The sequence below is a fragment of the Urocampus carinirostris genome, chromosome 2, assembly GCF_059441175.1.
Source record: "Urocampus carinirostris isolate Australia breed hairy pipefish chromosome 2, RoL_Ucar_1.0, whole genome shotgun sequence".
Taxonomy (NCBI): domain Eukaryota; kingdom Metazoa; phylum Chordata; class Actinopteri; order Syngnathiformes; family Syngnathidae; genus Urocampus; species Urocampus carinirostris.
In genome coordinates this window covers 22,190,209-22,214,765 of record NC_142350.1, presented here as the reverse complement: position 1 = coordinate 22,214,765, position 24,557 = coordinate 22,190,209, and the positions used below count along the sequence as shown (strand labels likewise).

General features: G+C 39.7%; 1 protein-coding gene across 1 annotated transcript in view; it reads left to right on the top strand.

Annotated features, from left to right (window-relative positions):
* LOC148371358 (AT-rich interactive domain-containing protein 1A-like) overlaps nt 1-24,557 on the top strand; it is a 64,919-nt gene that overhangs the window by 10,785 nt on the left and 29,577 nt on the right. Inside the window, exons 2-4 of the mRNA XM_088329381.1 lie at nt 17,803-18,027; nt 21,521-22,114; nt 22,831-22,947. Coding sequence (XP_088185507.1) covers nt 17,803-18,027; nt 21,521-22,114; nt 22,831-22,947 — 936 coding nt within the window. The remainder of the gene's footprint in view (nt 1-17,802; nt 18,028-21,520; nt 22,115-22,830; nt 22,948-24,557) is intronic.

Here is a 24,557-nt window from a genome sequence, read left to right as displayed (position 1 = left end):
CATTTTTGTTTTGTAAGAAAAAAACGATCCCATAATTTAAAATAACAGTAATGTTTTGATCTAAAACACTTTTAAACAACAGCTTTTGTTAAAATAGAAGTCGAGAGTGTATGTCTTTTATACCTGGATTTCATTATTCGTCCTTTTTTTGTTGTTGGGGTTATTTAAAATGAAAAATCAAGCATTTTTATATACTCCTTATTATGAGTCTGAATACAGATTCATGTTTGTTTGCATTCTAAGTTTATGGTGGTGTCCACATGTTCAAATATTCTACTTGCTGACGCTATCTTCTGCCTGTAATGGTCATTGCAGCCTCTGTCAAGCTCCTTTTGTTGCATGTGCAAGTATTGGAAATTCTTAGGTGCGCTCGAATAAACTCTTGCTTTTTCATCGTTTTTGGGGCTTGGCTTGGCATTTGAACTGAATTTGAAACAGTTCTTATCTCACTCTTACAATTTTCTCCCTAGAATAAAAGGAAAGCGCGAACATGCGTGTGAAACAACTTCCTTCCCCCATGCCTCCGCCTCCTTTCCTCCAGCCGAATGCGCTCCGTGGCTGGAACACCGGGGGCAAAAGTATGATGAAACAAGATAGGTGTGATGGAAATAAATCTACATAAAGGTTCCTTGAACTCAGTTGGCCATTTTTAACACATACTTAATCGAGAAGGTATTTAATTCTAAACTTTTTAGTAAAGGCACCTCAAACTACACAGCCCACCTTTAAAATTAAGTGGCAAAAGCACCACACCATTCACTTAATGGTCAATTTGTGCAATTGGTTGTACTTTGAATAAGTTTGTCAAACCCATTCATTCATTTATCAAGCACAAGCATACTTTTAATGACCTTAGCATCAATTTGCATTGATTATTATTATTTTAAGGGAGTATTCAAGTTCCAAGAAAGACTTCAGACAAATGTTTTATTAATTGAGGTTGTAAAATACACGTTGGTTTAATTATCTGCACTAAAGTTTGACAGCAGGAAATGTTTTGGAGTTGTAGTTCTGACAGGTGGTCTGTTCTTTTGCCGCCTATAAAGACATCCTCCTTCTTTTTGACACTCCTTTTTAAATTGAACCCATAGCTAAAACTTGAGTTTAAATCGTAATTGAAACGCACCAAAGCAAGGCTGTTATTTATTGACTTCACTGGAGCTAATGGATTCGCACGCTACTTCGCCGCCGCCTAAAAGGGAGCCCCCTCCAATGCTGCAAATTGGAAAGTAGCTTACAAATCAAACGCTCATGTAATGAAGGTGGATGATATTTATCACCAGAGGAGCTTACTAAACGGCAGAGCTTTTTACCTGGGGGTCAGAGAAATTTGATCTACGAATGCTCGTTGTTCATCATATTAAACGTTCCTTTATAGCATCAAATCCTTAGTTTTCCTTTCATAGTACATAATATTTTGGGGCCATTTGAGCAGTGTTTCATTAGCGTGAGACACGACTGGTCGGTCTAAACAGTCTATTTATTTATGGGATTTTGACAAAATATAAGCGACGTATCACAAAATTTTACCAACGTTGCAAATGTAAAAGAATAAGTTTATCCTAATTAAAATTGTATTTTCAACACTGTTCTGGGTGGTGGGTAGCTAGGAGATGGGCAACCATTCAATTTCGCGTGGACATTATTGATAGCAATTTAGTTGTTTTTTTCTTGTATTAAGAATAAAATGTTGTGCCATTTCACTCATGATGGCAGCACTTCATCACCAGCGATTAAATGACTTCAACCACAATTGTAAACAACAAATGTTCCTTTTTTAAATTTTGTCCAAAACTGATTTATCTCGTAAACACTGAATTAGTGCGTCAACTAACAATTTCTTTAATAGTAGCCTGGTCACAGACTATTGAAAGGATTAGTGAAATAATTGGATACTTAACATTTTTTTTAGCATCAAGTTGATTTCATTATGTGGAAATCGATAAACGCAATAAAAGGAGTACAATGAAAAAACAATTTTCTTGATCATTCTGCAGATTCTTACACAAATCTTAAGCCAATTAGGCGTATTGCTCGATCAGTAGAGACACAAGTTTATAAATAAACCTCTGTCGATTTTTAGGGCCAGCAAATGAATAATTTATTAAAATCAAGTAAACATTATTATTGCTGGGAGCAAACCCCTACCCAAAAAATGGCCTGGAAAGGTATGAATGCTACTAGGCTGTACTTGCCCAAGACACACCACAGGAATTCGTGCCCCTACGACCCAGTTGGTCAAGGGATCCATTTAACCATGAACCATGAAGCCAAGGATGGGCACATTACAGTATATGCAGGTGAAGGGGGGAAAATATTAAGTGCATTTTCTGAGGTACATTCAGTGGTAGACCGCCATATCTTTTACAAAACAACAAAACAATTCTCAACAATTTGAAATCAAATGATTCTTATAAGTGATGTTTGTTGTTGTCACTGTTTAAACAACTGACGTTTGTTTTTCAGACTCCATGCACTTACTTTCAAATACATTTGTCAGGCACAGTCTGGCATAACACTCATGCTCTTTCTCTTTAGCAAAATATACGCATACGAAATTTACAGTCATGGCATCAAAACCATATTGACTTGAACATTACTTAAATCTTACTAGGCGAGGGAGACTCCATTTTGTGCAACTGTCTCACCTCTCTCTTTAAATGTTCATACATCACTGAGATACTGCCGCGATGCAAAAAGGTCTGCTTTGCAAATTTTGCAAGTAGTCTTTTTTTTTTTTGCTGTATCCAGGCTAAAATGCACCCAAACTAGAGAAGTTTTTGTGCGGCTAGTTGATGTTGTTGACGCGGTCACTATTGTGCATGTGCGTCTTTCAGCAGAGATTATATTCTTGTCGATATGCCTCAGTCGGTTGGAGAAACGTGTCCTGCGACAATAGTTGACCATGAATTCCATTATCGACTACTTCTATCAGCGATTCTTGTCGACAACTTCGACAAATCCTTGCTGCACTTAATCACCAACCATTTAATGACTGGAACCACAATTGTAAACGAAAAATATTCCCTTTCTAAAATTTGACCAAACCCATTTCCCTTGAATATGCAGATACAAATGTAAATAGTGTGCAAAAGGGGAACGCACTTTGTTTCAGGAGGAAGTTCACGATGCGCTTTTTAGCCCATCGCTGCTGAGTAATGATTCTCCAACTCCACAGGCCACATGGCCAGCGTGCTGCCTTCCGGCAATGTGTGCGCATGTGTCTGATTTTGTGTAGTATCAGTGTGTGTGCGTATGCCGGGCAAAACGGTGTCACCGATACCCAGGGGGAGGGGGTTGTTTTGTGAATGATCTTCGTCTGCCCCCTGACAGCTGTGTGTGTTTGTGTTATGCTGCACTTATTTGTCGCTAGTGTGTAAATATGTGTACATTTGCGTGTGTGTGTGTGTACGTCTGCAGCTTTTGCCGCCTCGGGAAGCTCTCTGACCCGGTCTTGCTTCTTCCGTCACCAGCCGTTCATCTTCCCTAAGTGACGCTTTCTAGTTTTTGTCTAACCGTAACCGTCAACACATTGTAGCCTCCAAGAAAAAAGGCATGTAGGTAGGGCTGCAATGATTAGTCGACGTTGTCGACATTTCGTTGTCGACCATTATCCCTTTGCACACACGGGACCTGACCACGTGACAACACCATGACGTACGGTAGTAAACAGTGGGTGAGGCTTGTAAACATTAGACAACAACAAAAAATTCCCTATTCAACACCATTGACAATGCCTAGTCAAAAAATATTTTGCAGCTGTCGGCTGAGGTGGCTCACCTTGTCGGAAGTCACAAAGAGTGCTATTTAGAGAAACTGAGAATAGAAATAGAAATACATGTCAAGTCACATTTACCTGTATAGCCCTTAATCACAAAATGTCTTAAAGACTGTACAGGTTACATTGACACCATTCCCTGATCTTAAACCAACATGGGGGCACCGTATCCTGTAAAAAAAATTTGCAGCAATTCCTGGAGTATATTGAGGTCTACTATTGTCTCTATTTGATTGCAGGTAAACGTCAGTGTATTCTGTCTTCATCAAAAGGGATACGATAAAATGCCAAATCATGCTTAGAAAGTTGCCAATGCGCACAGCAAGAAATCGCCATCGTAAATTGTGTTGGTTATATTCTTCTGCTATGGTTATTGGTATTTGTTCCAACTCAACTACCTATTCAACTGCTGTATACTTAAGGTCTCCTTGCTGTCCTTCATGGCACTTATTCTGCTAGGGAAGGCAATGTCACATGCAAAGGGTCAATTGTGGCCAGACAAGTTTTTCCAACAGAGAGATGCTTCTCTACATGAATATAATGTCTAATGGGAGTCGCACATATGCTTTATAGCCAATTGCGTCAACTACGCGTACCAAAACTTAAAGTTTTGAAGCATTTTAGCCTGAATACGGTGAATAAAAAGACTACTTGCAATGTTTGCAATACACTCGCGTATCACGGCGGGAGATTAAACATTTCGAAAGCACATGCGACAATTGAACGAAACAGTCTGACTGGCCGCTGTAACATTCAACTAACACACAACACTGTTTTGATGACATCCATTGTACATTTTATATGCGAATATTTCGCTATAAAAGAGCACTTGAGCGTTATGCCAGACTATGCCTGGAAAAACGTATTGGAAATTAGATGCAAGCAGTCCGAAGAATACAATTCATTGGTTCAATGTTAAAATTGTCAAACAACCTTTGTCAAAACCATTTGACAGAAAATCGTTGAGAATCATTAAAGCTAGTCTCCGTACGTTCAAAATATTCTACCTGCTGATGCCATCTTCTGGCTGAAATAATGATTGCAGCCTCTGTCAAGCTACTTGTGTGCTGCGTGCACGTAGATGTCTCTCCTATATGCGCTCAATTAGACGTAACTAGAAGCAGGCCTTTTCACCATTTTCATCCTAGAATACATGAAAACAACCAGCAAGTGCGTAAAATCACTCTAAAAATGTTCACGTTATTTTTTATTATTATTCATTTGCCTCCTTCTAAAATTCGCGTTTATTTGTGTACTTTTGTCACGACTGACCAAGATTGATGCATTGGTCAGCCAATGAAATTCTAGTTTTTGTACAAATCCATAATATGTTCTATGTACCAATTACCTTATGTTGATATCATTGGCAACAAAATTAAATCACCTTCATGCTTGAGGAAAAAAACACACTGATTATCCGATTATTCGGAGAATCGTTAGTTGCTGCCCTAGTAGGTAGGAAACCACTGAAAAATTTGACATGTTAATTATTGGTCTATCTAAATGCCTTGATTTGTTCTCAAAAACTGCTCTGAATATTGACAAATGTAATATCACCTAAAGTGACTCAGTCAAAAATGTAGGTGTTTAAAATTCGCCCCATGCTGTCCCAGTCTAATGCGGAGAAAATAGTTTATGAGTTTGTTACCCACTGTCTCGATTACGTTAATGTACTACTCTGTGGTCTCCCAAGATCTAGCACCAAGAGCCTGCAGCCGGTACAAAATGATGCGGCGATGCTTTTAACTAAGACAAGAAAGTTTGATCACATTACTCCGATTTTAGCAAACCTGCATTGGCATGCTCTGCCCCCTGCGATTCGATCTGCAACCTCAGTGAAACTGTTTAAATCTAGGCTTAGAACACACTTCTATTCTAGTTTATGAATCACTTATATTTCGTGTTGATCATATCTGTGTATTATTTGTTATTGCAAGATCCGTTGCAGCCTGGTCATCCTGGAAGGGGGATTACCTAATGTGCGGCCGCTTTTCAAGGTTTCTTCATTTTCCTCTAATTGAGTTTTTTGTTATTGTTTTTCCTTGTCCTCATGTAGGTTTTACATCAGGGGATGTTGTAATAATAGTTAGTACGTCATTAGTAGCCATAATATGTGGTCTGTGCTGCCCTTTGAAACTCCTTGTGATTAAGGGCTATACAAATAAACATGAATTGACTTGAATTGCGTGCCCCCCCCCTTTTTTTCGGCTCTGATTTGAATACACCACTAGAAAATGGCATACAATTATGTTGGGAATTTCATTGGCTAACCAATGTGACAATCATCATTCGATTCGGTTACTACTAGCTGAAGATATTCGGAGCTACAGAAGGCAAGCTCCCTTTCTATCAAACAGGCCCATATAGGTGAATGCGGGATGTGACTGTGAAAATAATCATGCTATTGGCCAAGAGTGGTGTAAATCAAAAGGCTAACGCCCATTTTGGGAATATATTTTACGAGTCTTTATTTTGAAAAGGGGGCTTGAGAGCGAAACAAATGGATTTCAACAAGGAGTATTCATGGAGTATTTATTATGATTATCTTTTTTTTTTTTTTTTTACTTTTTTAATCCCTCGGCATTATAGTGTGTTGGAGTAAGTATTTTTTCATGGTTCACTGGATGGTCCTAGATGCAACAGGTCCATATTTGCAGGGAATCCTATAATCAGCTGATAGCATGTTATCGGTGAGGTATGCAGTCTTTATGGGTTAAGGTACTGTATATTATTATAATTCTTTCTGTGTAACGTCTTTCTTTGTAAGTATCTCATGTTTCAATGTGGCCACATGCGGTTTATTGTCAGGTTTGGCTTATATATGTGCAAAATGTTTTTTCCTTAAAAAAGTACTGGGTGCGGCTTAAAATCAGGTGCACCCTATAGTCCGAATTTAACAGTGCATAAAAACTTGAATATCTCAAACGTTTAAAATTTTTATAAATAAAAATGTCAATTCAACCAACATTGTTTTATCCAGATTGTTGATTAGCAAACATGTGTCTGTACAATGTCACCATGCCACATATCATTGGAAAGGTTCAACTTTTGGGATTCAAGATATGATGATCATTTCAAATATAATAAGATCCCCAAAAACTACATAGCTGTGGTAACTCACCATTATGTCTCCTGGCTGTCTTCAACTTCTTTTAATGTCTGCAAAAATGGCTTCGTTACATCAGGGACCATCTCCACAGAATGATGGAAATATTTATTCCAAACACACAGTATTACCTACAGTAAAATAGGAATCCGCCTTAAACTTAAATGCTTCGTGGGACGTTGCTTCTTGTAATCTGTTTGTCTTTACACATTATTTCCATTAACAAATAAACAAACTCGTAAAATTATTCCCAAAACAGCAGTTATTGTTCCCCTTTCGATGGACACCTTTTCCACGATGAGGGTTTTTTTTTTCATGCACTGACCACGAAGTTACATTAAACTTGTGTCTTCCTCGACACATATGTTCGACCTGTCTCGCTCTTACCTTTACTGCTCGGGCGCCCCCGGCGGCTGTTTGAAAAATGCATAAATAAGCCGCATCATTGCATAAGGCGCAGGGTTGAAAGCTTGGGAAAAAAGTCTCTGCTTGTTGTCTGAATTTTACAGCATCTTTATACGAGTTGCTGTTGGGCCTAATGTTATTTCTTGCGTTGTTTGTTTTTGGTTTTAGTAAAAGATTGGTCATGTTAGTTAAGTTTAAATTCTATTTTTTATGTGTAAAATGTTTTTATAGTTTTATTTGAACTTATAACAAATATTCTTTTTCTTTTTGCGTTATTAAAAATTTCTTGTGCCCATTTCAAATTTTTTTCAGGTACTCTTAATACTAATACTTAATATCGTTATCCGGCCCTGAAAACCCTATATCGGTCGATCCTTAATCCTGACACCAAAGAACACTAAGAGAATTATTTGAAACTTACCAAATAAATATGTGACAGCTGAATCGTCACATGGTGATACAAATGGATTGAAAGCACAATTGAATAAAATGTCATAGTAAGCGGCCAGTGAGCACTTAAGATTTTTGTGCACAGATGCATCACTCTATTATTTCTTTCTCAAAAGGCGAAGGTGCATTGTGAGAGCGTAACTAAGAAACCCATGTTGCCAGGTCAGCACGGCCCCACATTTCATACGAGGTTGATTTGTTTTTGTGTATGCAGTCCTGTGTGTCAAGAGTTAAGCTCCCAAACATGAGGTAGGCAATGACCCAGCTTTTCAGTTCCTTCTATCATCAAGAACTTAGTGTATTTGGATAGGTGCAGGGTTCATACGGGTGCTTGATATCCTTGAAAATGCTTGAATTTTGATGTTTGGTTTTCAAGGTCAGGAAAATGAATTTTGGGTGAATTGCTTGAAAGTGCTCAAAATTGTTGCCGTTGCCATGTTTCTTGGAAGTCTATAAACAACGAAATGAAGGAATAATTAAAAAAAAGGGCATGAAAATGGCAGCAACGCACCTGCTTTCAGTTATAATGGCATTGTCATGTGAAGCGCCACCGCCCCCTACTGTTCGCACCCAAGAGGACAGCTCTATTTAGAAAACCATCTTTTCTGGCTCTCCTCCCTGGCTGCCATATGGCTCCTCAGATTTGTTTTAATGATATGTTATCGATAATAAAACTATGCACCAAATTCTATAGGAATTAGTAATTTCATAAGTTTTGCAGGGGATCCCTTAAAATCACATGAAATACAAATATATAAAAATAAAATATTTACTTATCTAAAAAGATCTTTGTAAAATATAAAACATTTTTGCTTCTTACGAACTGAACAGATTAAATGTCAAACAACACAAAATATCTAAAGATGCAAAACTGTAAAATAAAAACAAAATAGTCTTTAGTGATATAAATAAATGATAAAAGGCAAAAAAAACCTACTATTTACAATTCTATTTGAACCAATTTAGACACAGATTCTCTGAAAACACGCAAAAAAATAGAAATTAAAATAAATTATACAAAAAGCAAAAGATCATCAGTCTATAAGATTAAAAGATTGAATGCTACTGCTTTGGAGCAATCAATATCAATCAAATGAGTCCAAATTTGGCTCAGTTTTTTCATACATATAGTAGTTTTTTTTTTGTATTGTTTGTATTGAACTCCATCATTTCCCAGCACCTATATACCAATTTCAGTGTTTGTAAACAAGTGTGACATATCCTAGGTATCCTTGGTTGAGGCAGAATGGCAGAGTTCATGTCAGTTCATAGCAGCCCATTGACCAAAAAAGGTTGTAGATTATAGATAGGAACTGATTTAAATAGCACAAAGTATGTGCTAGCAGCAAGATAGTGACTTGAGTTTAGTCATCAGAGTCGAGGGGGAAAAAAAGCATTCCTTTGATTGGCGCTGGATTTCTTCTTTTGAAGGTACAGGAAGGATTGGCCTTGAAAGTGCTTGAATTTGGCCATGAAAAAGATGAACACTCAGTTTTAAGTTCCTTCTATCATCAACAACTCACTGTATTTGGATGAGTAGTGAGTGACGTGTTAAATGCAGTAGTTTAAACCAAAAGGGAAAACTGACTTTGATAAATGCATGTCTCTAAAGTGCCTGGCCACCAACCCAAAAACATGATACAACCAAGGACATCTTTGGTGAGCTGCTTTTTTGAGCAGAAGATTTATCATCTACCACTTTTGTATATCCTCCGTATACTATTATCTCTCACAAATTCTGACTTCCTCATAGTTCGCCAACATTTTGCATCCACCCTTACAATGTTATTAGCGTCTTTGGACACCTTAATCCCATGAAAATAACTAAATAATAGTTGAGACCCTTATCTACTGACTTTTGATATGAGTTAGCATAGTAGCATAATTTCTTCCTTATTATGCAATCAGAAATAGCGGTTAAAGAGTTGCTCACTGTTGAGGCAGCACGGCGGCGCAGTGGTTAGCGCGTGTGCGGCACAGTTCTGCGTTCAAATCCAGCTCCCGGCCTTACTGTGCGGAGTTTGTATGTTCTCCCCGTGCTTGCGTGGGTTTTATTCCAAAGACATGCATTTCAGGTGAATTGGCCGGTCCAAATTGTCCCTGGGTGTGACTGAGCGAGTGAGTTGTCTGTCCCCGTGTGCCCTGCGATTGGCTGGCAACCAGTTCAGGGTGTCCCCTGCCCACTGCCCGATGAATGCTGGGATGGGCTCCAGCACCCCCGCGACCCTACTGAGGATAAGCGGTGCAGCTAATGACATAATGAGACGAGTTGCTCACTTGTTTCAGCCGCCCTATATGCTAGATACCATAACTATGGTGGGCCTGGCTCTGGGCTCTCTGTCGGATCTTTTATTTTGTGCCGGGCAACGACAGAACAGCTTGCTGACCAGGGAGAGGTTCGGCGCTTGTTATCTCATTTTTGCTTCTGCCATTACGATGAACAAGTTTCAGAGCGAGAGTATTATTTCTCTGATGATAGAGATCATTGTCGACTTCAGAAAAAACCAGCCCAACCATGCCCCACTTTTCATCAACAACAAGGCTGTGGAGGTTGTCAGCAGCATCAAGTTCCTAGGGGTGCACATCACAAACAAACTCACCTGGTCCGTGAACACTACATCACTGGTTAAGAGGGCACAGCAGCGCCTGTACTTCCTGCGGAGGATGAGGAGAGCCCGCCTGCCCCCACCCTCCCTCATCACATTCTACAGGGGCACCATAGAGAGTATCCTGACCAGATGTATCTCTGTGTGGTGTGGAGGCTGCAGCGCTACCGACTGGGGTAGTGTGAGGAGGGTGACGAGGACAGCAGAGAAAATCATCGGGACTTCTCTTCCCTCCATTCAGGACATTGGCCAGAAGCGCTGCCTATCCCAAGCTAAGAACATTATCAGGGACCCCTCTCACCCACATCATGGACTGTTCACTCTGCTAGCCTCTGGGAAGAGGTACTGCAGTGTGCGGTGCAGGACCACCAGGTTCCACAATAGTCTTGTCCCCCTGGCCATTAGACTGTTAAATGGTCACTCAAACACATAGTAAATCTAAACTGCTGCTAATCTGTACATCTGTGGGTTTTGTTTGACTTTTTGCACTACTGGGAGTTCTTTATAGCTAGCCACTCCTTGCACATCTGTTTCTCTGCACTATTGTACTTATAGCGTTATTGTTACAGTGTTATTGTTCTGTTTACCTGACTTGTTTACCTGACTGCACATTTTGCACATTTGGTTAGCTACTCCTCTTGCACTATTTGCGCTACTGTAAAATACTATACATAGCCATAGTTATTTAGTATATTATTAGCACTCAATACAACAACTCAATACAACATTTTATTTATATCTGTACATTCAAGGAAACTGTGCGGGTCAGATGTATCGACATTTCGTTCTGTATACACGTGTACTAGAATGACAATAAAGTAGATCTGAATCTGAATCTGAATATCCACGCCAATTGTCATCAACTACTAGCTTGCTTCAATGTGCTTTCAATCAGCATATGACCAGTTTTCCAAAATGAGAGAAAGCGTTCTGGAGCAATTTTCTAAAGCTTGACTTCCCTGGCGAAAGTGTGTGCTTCTCCCTCCATGACCAGGGATAACATCATCAGCGTGATGTAAGCCGCCAGGCCTGCCGTGTGCACACGTCCACGTGGTTTGCCCTTTGGAAACAACAATCGCAGCCATAAAATTGACTCCTTTGGTCTCGGGATAGGATATCCTGTCTCCTCTTTTGTGTGACATGTGATGTGCCGCCGCCTTCCGTGGGCCAGCATTCCGCGGCGTGTGTTTGGGCTGCTGCCTTGCGTGTTGAGAGGCTTTAACCTGGAACAATGGTGTGTGCGCCGTGGCGGATTAAATTAGCGGCAGTTGTTTATCGTCTCTCCGTTGACCGCTTTCGGCCCATCTGCTACAGAGGGCCCCCCTCTCTCTATAGTCCTTTACAAATCCCTCCCCACACTGCACACACTTTTTGAATAGTTGCAATATCCACCAGCAGGCCTGCCGTGACACAGTAAATCAGCCCAATCTCTTGTACCAATAGTAATCGGGCTAGCCTTTATGCAGATTAGCCATGTGCTAATTCTGGTTATTTATTTATTTGATCATGGGAGACTAGGAGGGAGGAGATGGTTACTGTTATAATTTGCAGAAATGATTACGCAGCAACTAGAGATTGCTGTTGGCAAGTTTATTTTCCATCAGGTATTCAAGTCAGAACATTTTCCTAGTGGCCTTTACTGAGTAATAATCATCCAGGCCGCTTGCAGTTTTTTTGTTTTGTTATTTTGGCCATGAAAGAGTCAGAAATCATGTTATGCGGGATTAGTTTTGCCCCCTTTTTTTCCAGAACTACCGAAACGTTGAATACCTAGAAATATTTAGCATGAAATATGTGTAAAGAGAATTTGATAACTGTTTAAAATGAAAAACAAAACAAAAATCGGACTTGGACTTTTAATTTTTATAATGAAGTAGAGACTGGAGTGGAACATGCACTCAATGTAAGACAACATAAACTGGAAATATGAACTTTTGTAAATATATACAACATGTTTTGGAGTTTTGTGCTCTTAAATGTCCATATATTGTCAACTATTTTTCACCAGGACCAGGTGTTTTGTAGGCCTGTGTGGTAGATGGTGAAGCAATTTTTTAAGACAGAGACCCACATCATACATGACCCCATTTATTGCCCCTTTGAAACTAATCATATAATGTTCAAAGGATTCAAATGTTTTTTTTTAATTGGTTACAGATAACAATGAAATGCATTACAAAATGCATGACTTAATATGCCCCGTCATTGCTTCCCTGTGATTGGTCACCTGCCACACGTGGTTGCCTGTGACATATAATTGTGGGAAATTACGGCCACCTTTTGGGTGTTTTTGTGAACTACTTTGGTTTAATTATTTTTTTTTGTATTGCTGCAAAGCCCGTCTTCTCTTCTTTTAGGCACCTTTTGAGTTTTCTCTTAGCCCAACATTCACAGAGTCGCTGTATTTTAAATATCGCTTGTAAAACGAGTCACTGGCGGCCTCATGGTACTGAGAGGGTTAAGCTATGTTTTATGGGGTAATTATTTAATGTAATATATTTTATCAGCTATTTTTGGCCTATTTATCCTGACATTCTTTTAATGTTTTTTTTTTCTTTTTAGCTTTGATTTTTTCTGAAAACAAGGGATCTCTGACTGTTTTAAGGCCGAGAGCTACTTTTTTTTACTGATTAAAGTAAAGGCCACCCAGTTTATCATTTCCAAAATAATATGTTATTTCTATCATGTTACCATGTTAATACCAGGTTAAATATTGGAGGTAGGGTTTATTTGACTCGGTCAACTCCTAAACAAATCCTATAACTAAGAAAATCACAATGACCCAGGACTGGTGAACTACTTTTAGAACATGTCCGTGGGCACCTCAGCTGTCCTTAGTGGAGACCCCTGCTGTAAACAATGTTCACTCCTTTGTTATCAATGAAAAAGATGATTCTTAATTTCATGTTTTTAAATTTAAAAAGGGTCAATCAAGTAGTCATTTGGTAATTATAACTCTTTGAAGTAGAGTTCATCTATTTTTAATGTGTCCAAAGAATATTTTTACAGTATATCCTGCTGGGATGGCTACATTGGCGCAAAAAATGTTTGCCTGTCTACTTGGCATTGCTTTGTAAATTGTAGCAGCACTACTGGATATATTTCTCATTTGATCCATGTGTTTTAATGCTATTTAAAATTAAAACAGTAATGGTATATTGTACAGTGATCCCATGCTATATATTTTTGAGATTTCGCTACTTTCCTGATTTTCATTGTTCTTTGTGTTATAAATTCTGATTGACTCACCCGTTTTATCCACGTTTTATTGAATATTTTCACTTTGACATCAAGAGCATTGGGCAGATATCGCATGGTTCAACACCAGCCGCGATATTGAAATATTGAATGCACTCTGCTTCGCAGCACCCAATATCATTAAAATGAGTCCAGATTAGGCCAATTTTCTGCTTTTTATACGTATAACACTTTCTTTCATTTTTTATCTTCTGTATTGAACTCCATTATCACCCAAAAAACTATGGAGCCCTTTCCGTGTTTGTAAATAAGTGTGACCTATTGAAGCTGTGTGTGCATTGTTGAAGCAGAATGGCAGATTTCTTGTCAGTTTATAGCAGCCAATTGACACAAAAAGATCGTAGATCATAGCTAGGAATAGCTCAAAATTGAACAAAGTATGTGCTAGCAGCAAGTTAGTGACTTTATTCTTGTCATCAAGGTCAACAACAACAAAGATCGTCTTTTGATCGGTGCTGGATTTCTTACTTTGAAGGTACAGAAAAACAATGGAAAATTGGACCAGGAATTGCATGAAAAGCACTTGAATCTGGCCATGAAAAAGATGTACGACCCCTGAAACATGCACAGGCTTGAGTAGCAGTGCTTAGAGTCCCAAGAGAGTGTTCTAGTGTCGGCAATGACTCCTCTTTTGGCATCGGGAGCTGGAAACGCTGATTATAGTTGAGCTGTACTTTCCAGCTCTCTTTTTGTGCTGAGATGCCAAGAAGTGGCCATCCCATTCCATCCTATCTTTCGGTGGTGAATCCGTCTCTACCTGCCAAACTGTTGTCCTTATTCGTCACGTGACATTAGATATGTGTGCTTCTTTGCATACAGAACTTGAAGTGCCTTAGTAGGCCTACACGATTTGGGGGTGAAAAAAAGATTTCCGAATTTTCAGACCTGTATTGCAATTTGGATCTGATTTTCGATTTTAAAAGAAAAGTTCATTTCTGTGCTTGTTTTGTTTTTTGGGGGAGAGTTTAAACATGCAAACTTACCTCTGTGATATCACAACCAGCTGAAAGTACACGACTAACAAAATAACATCAATAGATCTACAAAAAAACAGAATTGCAGTTGAATAAAAGATTTTTTTTCATTCTACAAAAGTACAATAAATTTGCGAGATTATCTTTTCAGTGTAAGAAAGCGATTTATATAGTGGCTGACTAGCTACACGCTAGCGTCGGGTAACTGCGACTACTGCAAGGTCTCTGTCATGATTAAAATACTAAAGTCACAAACGGGTAATAGATCCTGCGTTGGTCACAAGCTACGTTCGGCTGTGCTGTCTTAAGAGTTGTCAGCCTCGCTGTTAGCTTTCCCTTCTGACGCTGCCTCAGTCGATTCCCTGGCGCGATAACAATCCACGAAGCACCTGCTGGTGATCAGCATTTCTTTGCGCTTTTCTGACTTTCCTCAGTGTCTGATTTCATTGATGAATTACTTTTCAATGCAACGAGCCTTTGAAGCTCCGAGCTGTTGCGGTTGTTTTGCTGGCCATTTGTGAAAGGGCTTTTTGACTGACTGACAGCTTACGCCAGCCTATCCCAGTTGCACACACATCTTTAAAACATTGCCTGGCCTTTATTGACCACTGCCATTAAAACCTGCTTCCAATTGGCTGGCGCTGTTACACCTGAAATGTGACTGTTCTTTTTGGCCAAACACTCCATCATTTATTTATCAAACTGGAACTATAAATCCTTGAAAAAAACAAAGTGTTTTGCGGTTACACTATCTCACTATGTCATATCGTGATATCAATTCGATTTTGGTTCATCTTCCAGCCCAAGATAAGATATGTGCGCTTCTTTGCGTACAGAACTTAAGTGCATTAGAGGTCACAGGAAAGTGTCTACAGAGGCTCGATAACTCTTCCCTCATGGTGAAGATGGTCATGACCCAAAGGAGAGTAATAATACCCCCTCCCCTCCATCACTAAATATCTATTCTCCTGAACCTGGAGGATCTCTCGGGGAGCCCGAAAACTAGAAGTGGAATTGGTTGTTTTGGATAATGTTGCCTGACCACTCTGACAGCCTTTAGATTTGTCCACACATACAAACCACCTCCTGTCCCGGCAATTCCCACTCCTGCCTATTGAAATTTCCCCCCTCAGACTGCATCACTGTCATTCATAGAATGCCAAAGCCTGCTGCTTTATTAAAGACCAGGAAGTGCAAGCCTGGCCCAGGTTCAAACAGCAGTGCAGCTGGGACCTGTTACATTTTCGGCAGACTGCCCTTTCGGTCTGTTGGGCTATAAATAGCTTTGGTGGTTGTCTCCCTTAACCAAGGAAAAAAGGTTTTGGGAGGGGGAGAGGAAAAACACACAGATTAATAACCGTGGGAAGCAATGAAAGCTTTGTGTCGGCTGCCCGGGGTCAGCAGGGCAGGAGGTGTTGCTTCTTAAAAGCCACGCTCGTGGCTTCCACATTTCTGTTTCCGTCACTGCAAAGGCATTCTTGTTGTGACTTTCAGACTACTAATAGAAAAATGACCACTTTCAAGGAATGTGCAGCAGAATTCCAGGTTTTAATTATTTACGTTTACGTCACATGGAGGGATTCCCTCGACATCTTTTGTTTTTATGACCTTGGACCCAGCTGCTGACAGCCGCTACTCCTTCCACATTATGCGACACCCCCTCCCGCTTTGCTTTCCAGAGAGACTTTGGACCGTATTCATCTTCCAGGGTTGAGACACTATCCTGATGTGTCTTCAGTTTTGCGGCAGGCCCACATCCAGCCAAAAGTCACTCGCGCTTCCTCACGCACAACTCTGTGCGACCCCTCCCTGGTGTTCTCATCTTTATCAGAATCCACTAACTGGCACTATAATCCTGGACAGGGAAAGAATCCTGGCATTTAGATAAGGCCCTAATTCATTCGTTTGTGTCCCAAGTTTTTCATTTTGTAGTTCGGGAGGAAATACCCGTTTTGACAAGTCTCTGCGCCTTGAGGAGCATATTTACAAAAACATTTTCACTTGGATCGAAACACTGTATCCTGATAATTCCATTCATCCATTTTTCTTATAGCGCGTGTCCTCATTGTCATGTGTTGGAGGCAGGGCACGGCCTGACTGGTCACCTACAGTACCTATTGCAAGAGAAATACGCCGTAGACAACCATTTATCTTTCGTCTTAAAATATTCATGAATATGAAAAATACCAATGAAAATTTTTCACATTCAGTATTGCAGTCATCGCAGCAGGTCAATCTTTAGTTTCAAAATCACGCAGTCGGCTAAGGAAGAACGGCAAACAATCCAGGGTTGCAGCTTGTCAATTGGATATACCTGGAGTTTACACACGAGTCCCAGCATACAAACAAGACGGTAAAATGGCGCAAGCTAACTGATTGTATTATACAGTACATTGCTACTGCTGTTCAATACGGTTGACAAACCAGCGTTCAGAGACATGCTGTACAAGTTTGATAAATTGTATGACCTGCCAGGCAAAACAATTTTAAGTTTACCAGTTCATATTCAAGTGTATTTCATGTTAACAGAGCTTAACATGTGCCAATGTTTTTTTTACAGTTCCTAAGCTTTGTTACATACCTACTTTTACTGTTAAGCGTTTTTTTTTCAAAGCATAATAATATTCATTTTTAATATATTAAAATCTTAAAACTTGAAGAGAAGCGAAGAAACATTAATCTGCTCTGCTGCTGTAATCACTTTTAAGTGTTTGTGTTAAAATTAGAATATTTTTCTCATCCGTGGGCCTCATTTTTGCAATTTGTTTAATTTTGTACTTAATTCCTGAAGAATTCAGTCAAAGACCTTATGACCTGTTACCTCACCTGTGTTTTGTTTCTCAAAATGTTTTAACCTAACAGGGTAAAATCCTGCACTGTGGCACAGGAAAAGGAACAGAATGTTTGTTGATGATTTCTACATTATTTCTTGACCTTATTTCTTGATCATTAATTTGCTCTTCTTTATTAAGGTGTGCAGTATTTGTAATTGAAAGCTGATATTGTCATAACAGCATATAATACAGAGGGGATTTTTTGACAAATATTCGTGTTCAGAAATTTCTAATAGTGACAGCCTTAGTTTCATGAACTATTCCTACCGTTGGACAGTTTATATTACAGTATTGAGATTTCTCAATCACTAATTGAGTGTGGTTTCATTTTGACAAGGCATGACTCAAAAACCTTTTTAAAAATGTTTTGTTTTTTATGTGTTTATTTTAGCCAACAAGCCCCTTGGACCAGGTAGGGAAGATGCGTGGCCAACCATATGGCGGACCCAACCCTTATTCACAACAACAGCCACAGCAGCAGCAACAAGCACCTGGACCTCAGCAAACAAGCTCCTATCCAGGGCAGGGATACGGACCTGCAGGGCCCCAAAGATATCCGATGGCGATGCCAGGTCGAACACCAGGCGCAATGGGCAGCATGCAGTATGGACAGCAGGTCAGTGCTTATGAATTTGGATGCCTGCATAGCTATAGACTGGCTTTACAAGGCCAAATGACCAAGAGACAATGGCCTCCACTTAGAGCAGGGGTCTCCTATGCGGTGCCTCTAAGGACAGTTGAGGTGCTGTGGACCTGTTCTAAAAATAGATCACCTGTGCTAAGTCATTGTGATTTTGCTAGTAGAAATATTTTTTATTCGTTGACTGAGTCATATCCAACCCTTTTTTAATTAGGGATCAGAATTTTCCGCGGATCCGCGGATTTCCGCTGTTTTTGAACCCCAAAGGTCATTCCCGTAAATCGTCTTAATTCGATGAGAAAATATTTTGGGGGGTGAGGTATGATACGTGACTGTTTCATCACCCCAAGTTAGCAGTTAGAGATCGCGAGAAAAATCGGCAAAAAGAAGCGCAGCGCATTAGATCTATAACACACAACAAATAGATCCGACTCCTACCATTGGTCTATAGGTTCGCTGATAACCAATCAGCGGAGTTTTTGTTCAGAGCATTGGCTTTCTCAAACATGGCGCTCCTTCCGGTCTTTTCAAACAGTGAAATGAGTGTTTGAAAAAGTAAATATGAAAATACTAAGAAAAGAAGACGAGGCTTTTGTCTCCGAGATTGATAAAGGAATCAAGAATAAATTTAAGTGGTCATGGCTGGAGAAGACTGTCACAGACTGACATGTATTTTCTTTAAGCATGTTCAGTTTGTGCATTTTATTTTCAAATTAATGATGAATGGTTATTAATGTATATATTTTCATATATATTGTTGATTAGTAGCTAAATACAAGGTCCATCTTCATCATCAAAACACAACAACAATGGTGATGGTTGTAACATTGTAATCCCCCAATTGTTTTAAACATCTTAAAACTGAAAAAAATACATGGTTTCTGTTTTGTTGGATTTAATTAATTCTAGTGCAATTTTCACATAGCAAATAAGATAAATGCCGTTGGCTTCGGGTGGGTTTGCCCCCCCTGAGCCCCCCACCGGGCTCCGCCCTGGACCTGGCCGGGGGCTGCGGCCCCTGGACCCTGGCTATTTCAGCTGAAAATGAAAATCTCCATTCTGATCCCTGTTTAATACATATCTTAGTAACAGCATAACATAAGTTGTTATTTTAGAAATTCAAATAAATAAATTCCAGTTCATGGGATTCATGGACAAAAAAATCTATTCAATTATTAGTAATTATTTTTGAGCAATTAAAAGAGTAGAATGAGAATGTGTTTGTGAATTAAACACAATTCATGTATTCATCTTTTTATTATTGTATTTTACAGGAAATACAACAACCCAAATTACGATTTATGAGTTTTATGAAGGCAATGAGCAAAAAAAAGTGTATTTATTTATTTATTTATTTAAAAAAAAAATCATCTAGCTATTTGGCTAACCTTTAAACTTTGTAGCCCGCTATCTTCCTACCTTTTAGCGATTTAGCAAGCTAAATTTTGGCCTCCTTTCTAGCTAGCTATTTAGCTTTGTTTTTAGCTTTCTATCCGGTTATTTAGAAGGCTTTTTACTCTTATAGCTATCTATCCAACTCCCTTTTAGTTTTTTACCTTTCTAGTTAGCAATCAAGTTACCTTTTTAGCCATTTAGTAAGCCATCCAGCGAAGTTGCTATTTTAAAGATTAATATCAAGCTAGATGCCCTTTGCACTGATTAGTAACAAAAAGTATCTCTGTTTGATAAAAGTTGGAGACCCTTGACTTGAAGCAAAACATTTGGATACAAAATATGTATTCATTCTTAATACTTATGCTCATTCTAAGTTGGGAATGCAAGTTTTTTGCAATAAAAAGATTCAAACTGATCTTCCCTACATCTCCCAGAAGCATAAATATGACCCTGTACGATTTAAAAAACATGCAGCATTGTTATTGTGAGATTAAGAAGGATTTCCAGCATTGGTGCTGAAATTGGACGGTTTGGGTTCCAAGCCAAAAGAAATAACGCGGCATGAGCAGAAGGAAACTGTTCAAGGGTGTTAGGAAAAATGAAGGGATAATTTCTTATCATGAACCTTAAGGCTTCCAACAGCTGGCCTTTAAATATTTCACCTTGGTTTGTTTTATGTGCTAAAAGAGGAAGGGGGAAATCCATTTTTTGCACACAATGCACGTCACTTGCCTCTGATGAACCCTCTGTACCAGAACATTTTATTCATTCATGGATCCTGCAGAGTCAAAGCCCCTTTTTTCTATCCCTCACACTTTTTCTTCTTCTTTTTTTTGCCGATTGTGTGTAACAGTTGTCTTCGGCTGCCGCGTGTGTAAATGTTGAACTCCACAAGTGACTTCCAGACATAAAAAATAAAAGCTTTCCATGGGCTTTTTTTGTCTTTAAGGCGTGTGTTGTCAGTACTCTATAATTTCTAAATGTGCTGGAGATTTTTATCCATTTATTTGGCCCACAAATGGATTTTCTTTTTCTTTGGTTAAAAAGTGTCTTTTATTTCAGATTGAGCAAAAGCCTGTTATATCAACATTAAGAACAAGTTGGCCATGTTTTGGATTTGTACTTATGTATATCCTGGCTTTTAAGATCTTGGATAGTATTACTGATGCAGCATGTGCACTGCAGAGGGGTGTTCACAGATTTTTCTGTTTTGCCACTCAGTCTTTTTACATGTCTTGTAAACTTCTTTTTCACTATTTTCCGTTATCGGCCCCATGGCATTCGCGTGGAAAGGGCCAGGTACCAAGTCCCCCTCAACTTTTATCAAATTATGATCAGGCATATAACACAGCCTAGTTGTCATGGGAAGGAGTTAAACCTTTAGCTATATTTTTGTGTATCTGTGTCTACAACCTTAAAGGGACGGTGTGTAATTTTTAGTGCCTCCTAATGGTACAAAAAACCTTTCGTTTAGGTAAAATACATTAATTTGACTATTGGGTAAAATACATGAACTACTATTCTAATGTTATTTTTTATAATTAAAAATCATTGGTATTGTATTCCTTTTACATATTGGAATCCCTACCTGGAGGTTGCCGCCATGTTTGTCTGGCACCTAGCTGCTACCATGTTCTCTGTGGCACTGTTTTTTTTCTTACTAGACAATACAGTGCATTCTAGTGGTCAAATATTACACACTGGGGCTTTAAAGAAATAAATGACCAGTTCATTGGTATTTTTAGTGACTTTTTTTCTCATGAAGACATACTTACTGTCTGAACCAGTAATAAGTCATTATACATTGATTAGTCATGAAAATACCAATTACACTTGACCGGGAATTCACTGATCCCTCAACTGCCTGGTTCATTGGGGTGTCCCTTTCTGTTGTCTTGGGCAAGTCCAGCCTGGCAGCACCCATCTCTCTCCAGGCTGGTTTTTGTTTTGGGGTTTGCTCCCCCACATTGAATTTGAACATTGATTTTGTTCCGAAATTTCTCGTAGGCTTGTGTCGGTCCAAATCACACTGTACAAGGCTTGAACATAATGATTCACCTTCTGCCCTTTATAGATGTCAGCCTATGGACAACAAGGGCCAGGAGCCTATGGGCAGCAGAGTCAGGGCTATTATGGCCAACATGGTGGCCCTCCTCACCCAGGCCAGCAGCAGACACCCTACCCTAGCCAACAACAGAGCAGCTCTGCAGCTCCGTTCCCCCAGCAAGGACACCCTTCACAGCCACATGGGCAACCTGGAGCCCCGTACTCTCAATCCCAAGGTTCCCACGGCCCTTCGACTGGGCAGTCACCCTATGTATCGCCCCAGCAACAGCCCAGCCAGCAGCAGCAGCAAGGTCCTAGTCCTCAGAACCAGCAAGGCTCTCAAGGCCAGCCTGGCTATACTCAAGCACCTGCACCAGGCCAGCCTTCACAGCAGCAAACACCACCGCAGCAGCAAGGCGCAGCACCACAACCGTCACCCCAACAACAACCACCTCCACAGCAGCAACCAGGAAACCAACCTCCTCAATCGCAACAACCTCCAAGTCATGGCCAGCAGAGTCAGGCATCCCCATACTCTCAGACACCACCACTTCCGCAGCAGCAGCAGCAACCACTACATCAGCAGCAGTCGCCCTACCAGAGGTTCCCACCACCTCCCCAGGTATCGACACAGCTGTGTCTATAACACCAATCCTATTCACACATCAATCTGTCATTTTTCCGATATTAGAATGAACAATTTTTAAAAAGGATATATGCTTGAGCAGATTAGTGAAAACTTGTGATAAAGACCATATAACATTTCAAATCTGAAGTACTTTAGGCCTAGATATATGTGTGTTTAGGATATTTTGCTTTGGCAACTCTAAAACGAGGAACGCTGTAAAAGCACATGAAAAAAGATTTATCCAAAGAAAACCCTCATTACAACAGTGTTGCAACCCCACTATAGCAGATTTTCATTATTTATGAGGTTTTGCGTGTTTTGGAGATTTTGCTTTCTTAACCTGCCCGAATCAAATTATTAGTTGTTAACAGACTTTTGCAAATATTCTTTATGCACTGATAGTTTGAATCACGTTTATTCTAAAACATCATGGTCGCATCCCTTGATAGCCACACCTCAAGTCTTACTCTTAGAGTATAGAACTTTATACATTACTCAATGGTAAATTTTGTTCTAGTGGTTCCAAACACTAAATCTAGAAAGGCTGATGTATTTAAAAAAAAAAAAACAACTTCATTACAGCAGTGTTGCTTCTGAACCACAATATACAAGATTTTAATTGTACAGGATGCTTCCAAATGTGTGTGTGTGTGTTTTTTTTTAAAGAATTATTCGCCTGACGTGATGTTTTTTTTCTCTCCATGCACCAGGAACTTTCCCAAGATTCATTTAGCTCCCAGTCCAGTGCACCTCCTTCGAACCAACCCATGCCTTCCAACAAGAGTAGTCAAGAAGACAGCATGCAAGGCCGGCCGTCTAGTTTGCCGGTGAGTCTTTTGTGTGTTTTCGTGCAAAACAAAGTGTTGTTTGAGATCAACAAGGATGGCGGAGGCAATGGACTCAATATTATAATTGATTATTGCTTACCGACAACAAATCAATTTGAAGCCCTACTTGTTGAGTCTTACTTTATTCTCCCGAGACCAATGGTGCCTGTTGTGTTGTATTCCATGCACTGCGTAAGGTCTCATTTGATTGACAACATTCTTCATTGTTTTGCAGACACATTAAGTGTTGGCCCTGCGCCACACATGACAAAGCACTACATTATAGTTTTTTTTTTTTATCCCGTCGGCTGTGTTTATAGGCCACTCTTTGCTGCTAACCTAGTTCCAGGGCCGGGGGAAAGGCGAGTGAGTAATGAGATCATTAATGAAAAACAATGAAAGTGGGAGAGCAAACGTATGTGAGAGAATGGATGGACAGAACGGGGGGCAGTAGGGGTCTATGATGCAGGGTTGTAGGCATGGTTTGTACTGGTGCTTGAAATCCTTAAAATTGCTTGAATTATATTGTGTTTTCAAGGTTTGAAAACTGCTTGAATTTGAGGTGAAGTGCTTGTTAATGCTTGAAATACTTGCCATGTTTCTTTGGTGAGGTGTTGGTCTAGATTTAGGAGGTAGGGTTGGGCTTTGAATAAGGGTTTTAAAGCATTGTACGGTTTCAAAATAGGATTGGGGGTAGGGTTAAAAACTAAGGTTTACGCTCCAATTTAGGGTCGTAAACTGCATGTAGTGTTCCGAAATAGGTTTAGAACTTGGCTTACAACTTGAAACAGGGTTAGTGCTTGGGTTACAGCTATGGTTAGACGTAGAGCTAGGGGTTTGGGCTGCAAGTTAGGGTTTTAAAAATAAGGTTGGGATTTGAAACTAAGGTTTAGGATTGGCACTGCATTTCTTCTTTTAATAGTGCTGGAAAAAAAAACGGAAAATTGGACATTGTAAAAGTACTTAAATTTGGCCATGAAAAATGTGTAAAAACCCTGCAAGATGCGGAGTAGGGGGACAGTGAGTAAATGACATCAAACGGTGCAAGCGATCTGTCGGCGTGGGAGCTCCCGGGAGAGAGAAATGATAAGGAAGACCGTCTACGCCAATAAGGGATGCCCTCAGGATGTCTTACCCTCCTGTTTATTTTCTCTGTCCTTTATTTATTTATACATCTCTGCGGGCTCTTACCATTGGCTGAACCAGCCACGCTCAGGCTATTTTTACTTTTTCTCTTTTCCCCCCTTCTCTCCCCTCCCTCTGGCAGTCTTTATTGGGGATTCCCTATCCGTGCTCGTTGATTGGCTACAAGGGATTAATCTGTTTGCCTTGGCGTGTAGAGCACATGGCTCTGTGTACAGATTAGATTGCAATTAAAGAGCTGTGCATTACAGCATGTGCAAAAATTCAAGCGTTAAGCTCCAAACAGTTAAAGCACACCTGTGCTTACCTCTTGGGAATAGAAACAGATGTATACTGTATGTATCCTATTTAAACGTTTTCTGTTTCCCTAATGTGACCATATTATGAGGTTACTGTAAAAATGTAAATAAATTGGAGTTTACACTTGCCATCTTTTCGATTGGTCGCGAATGTCTCGAAAAGACAAA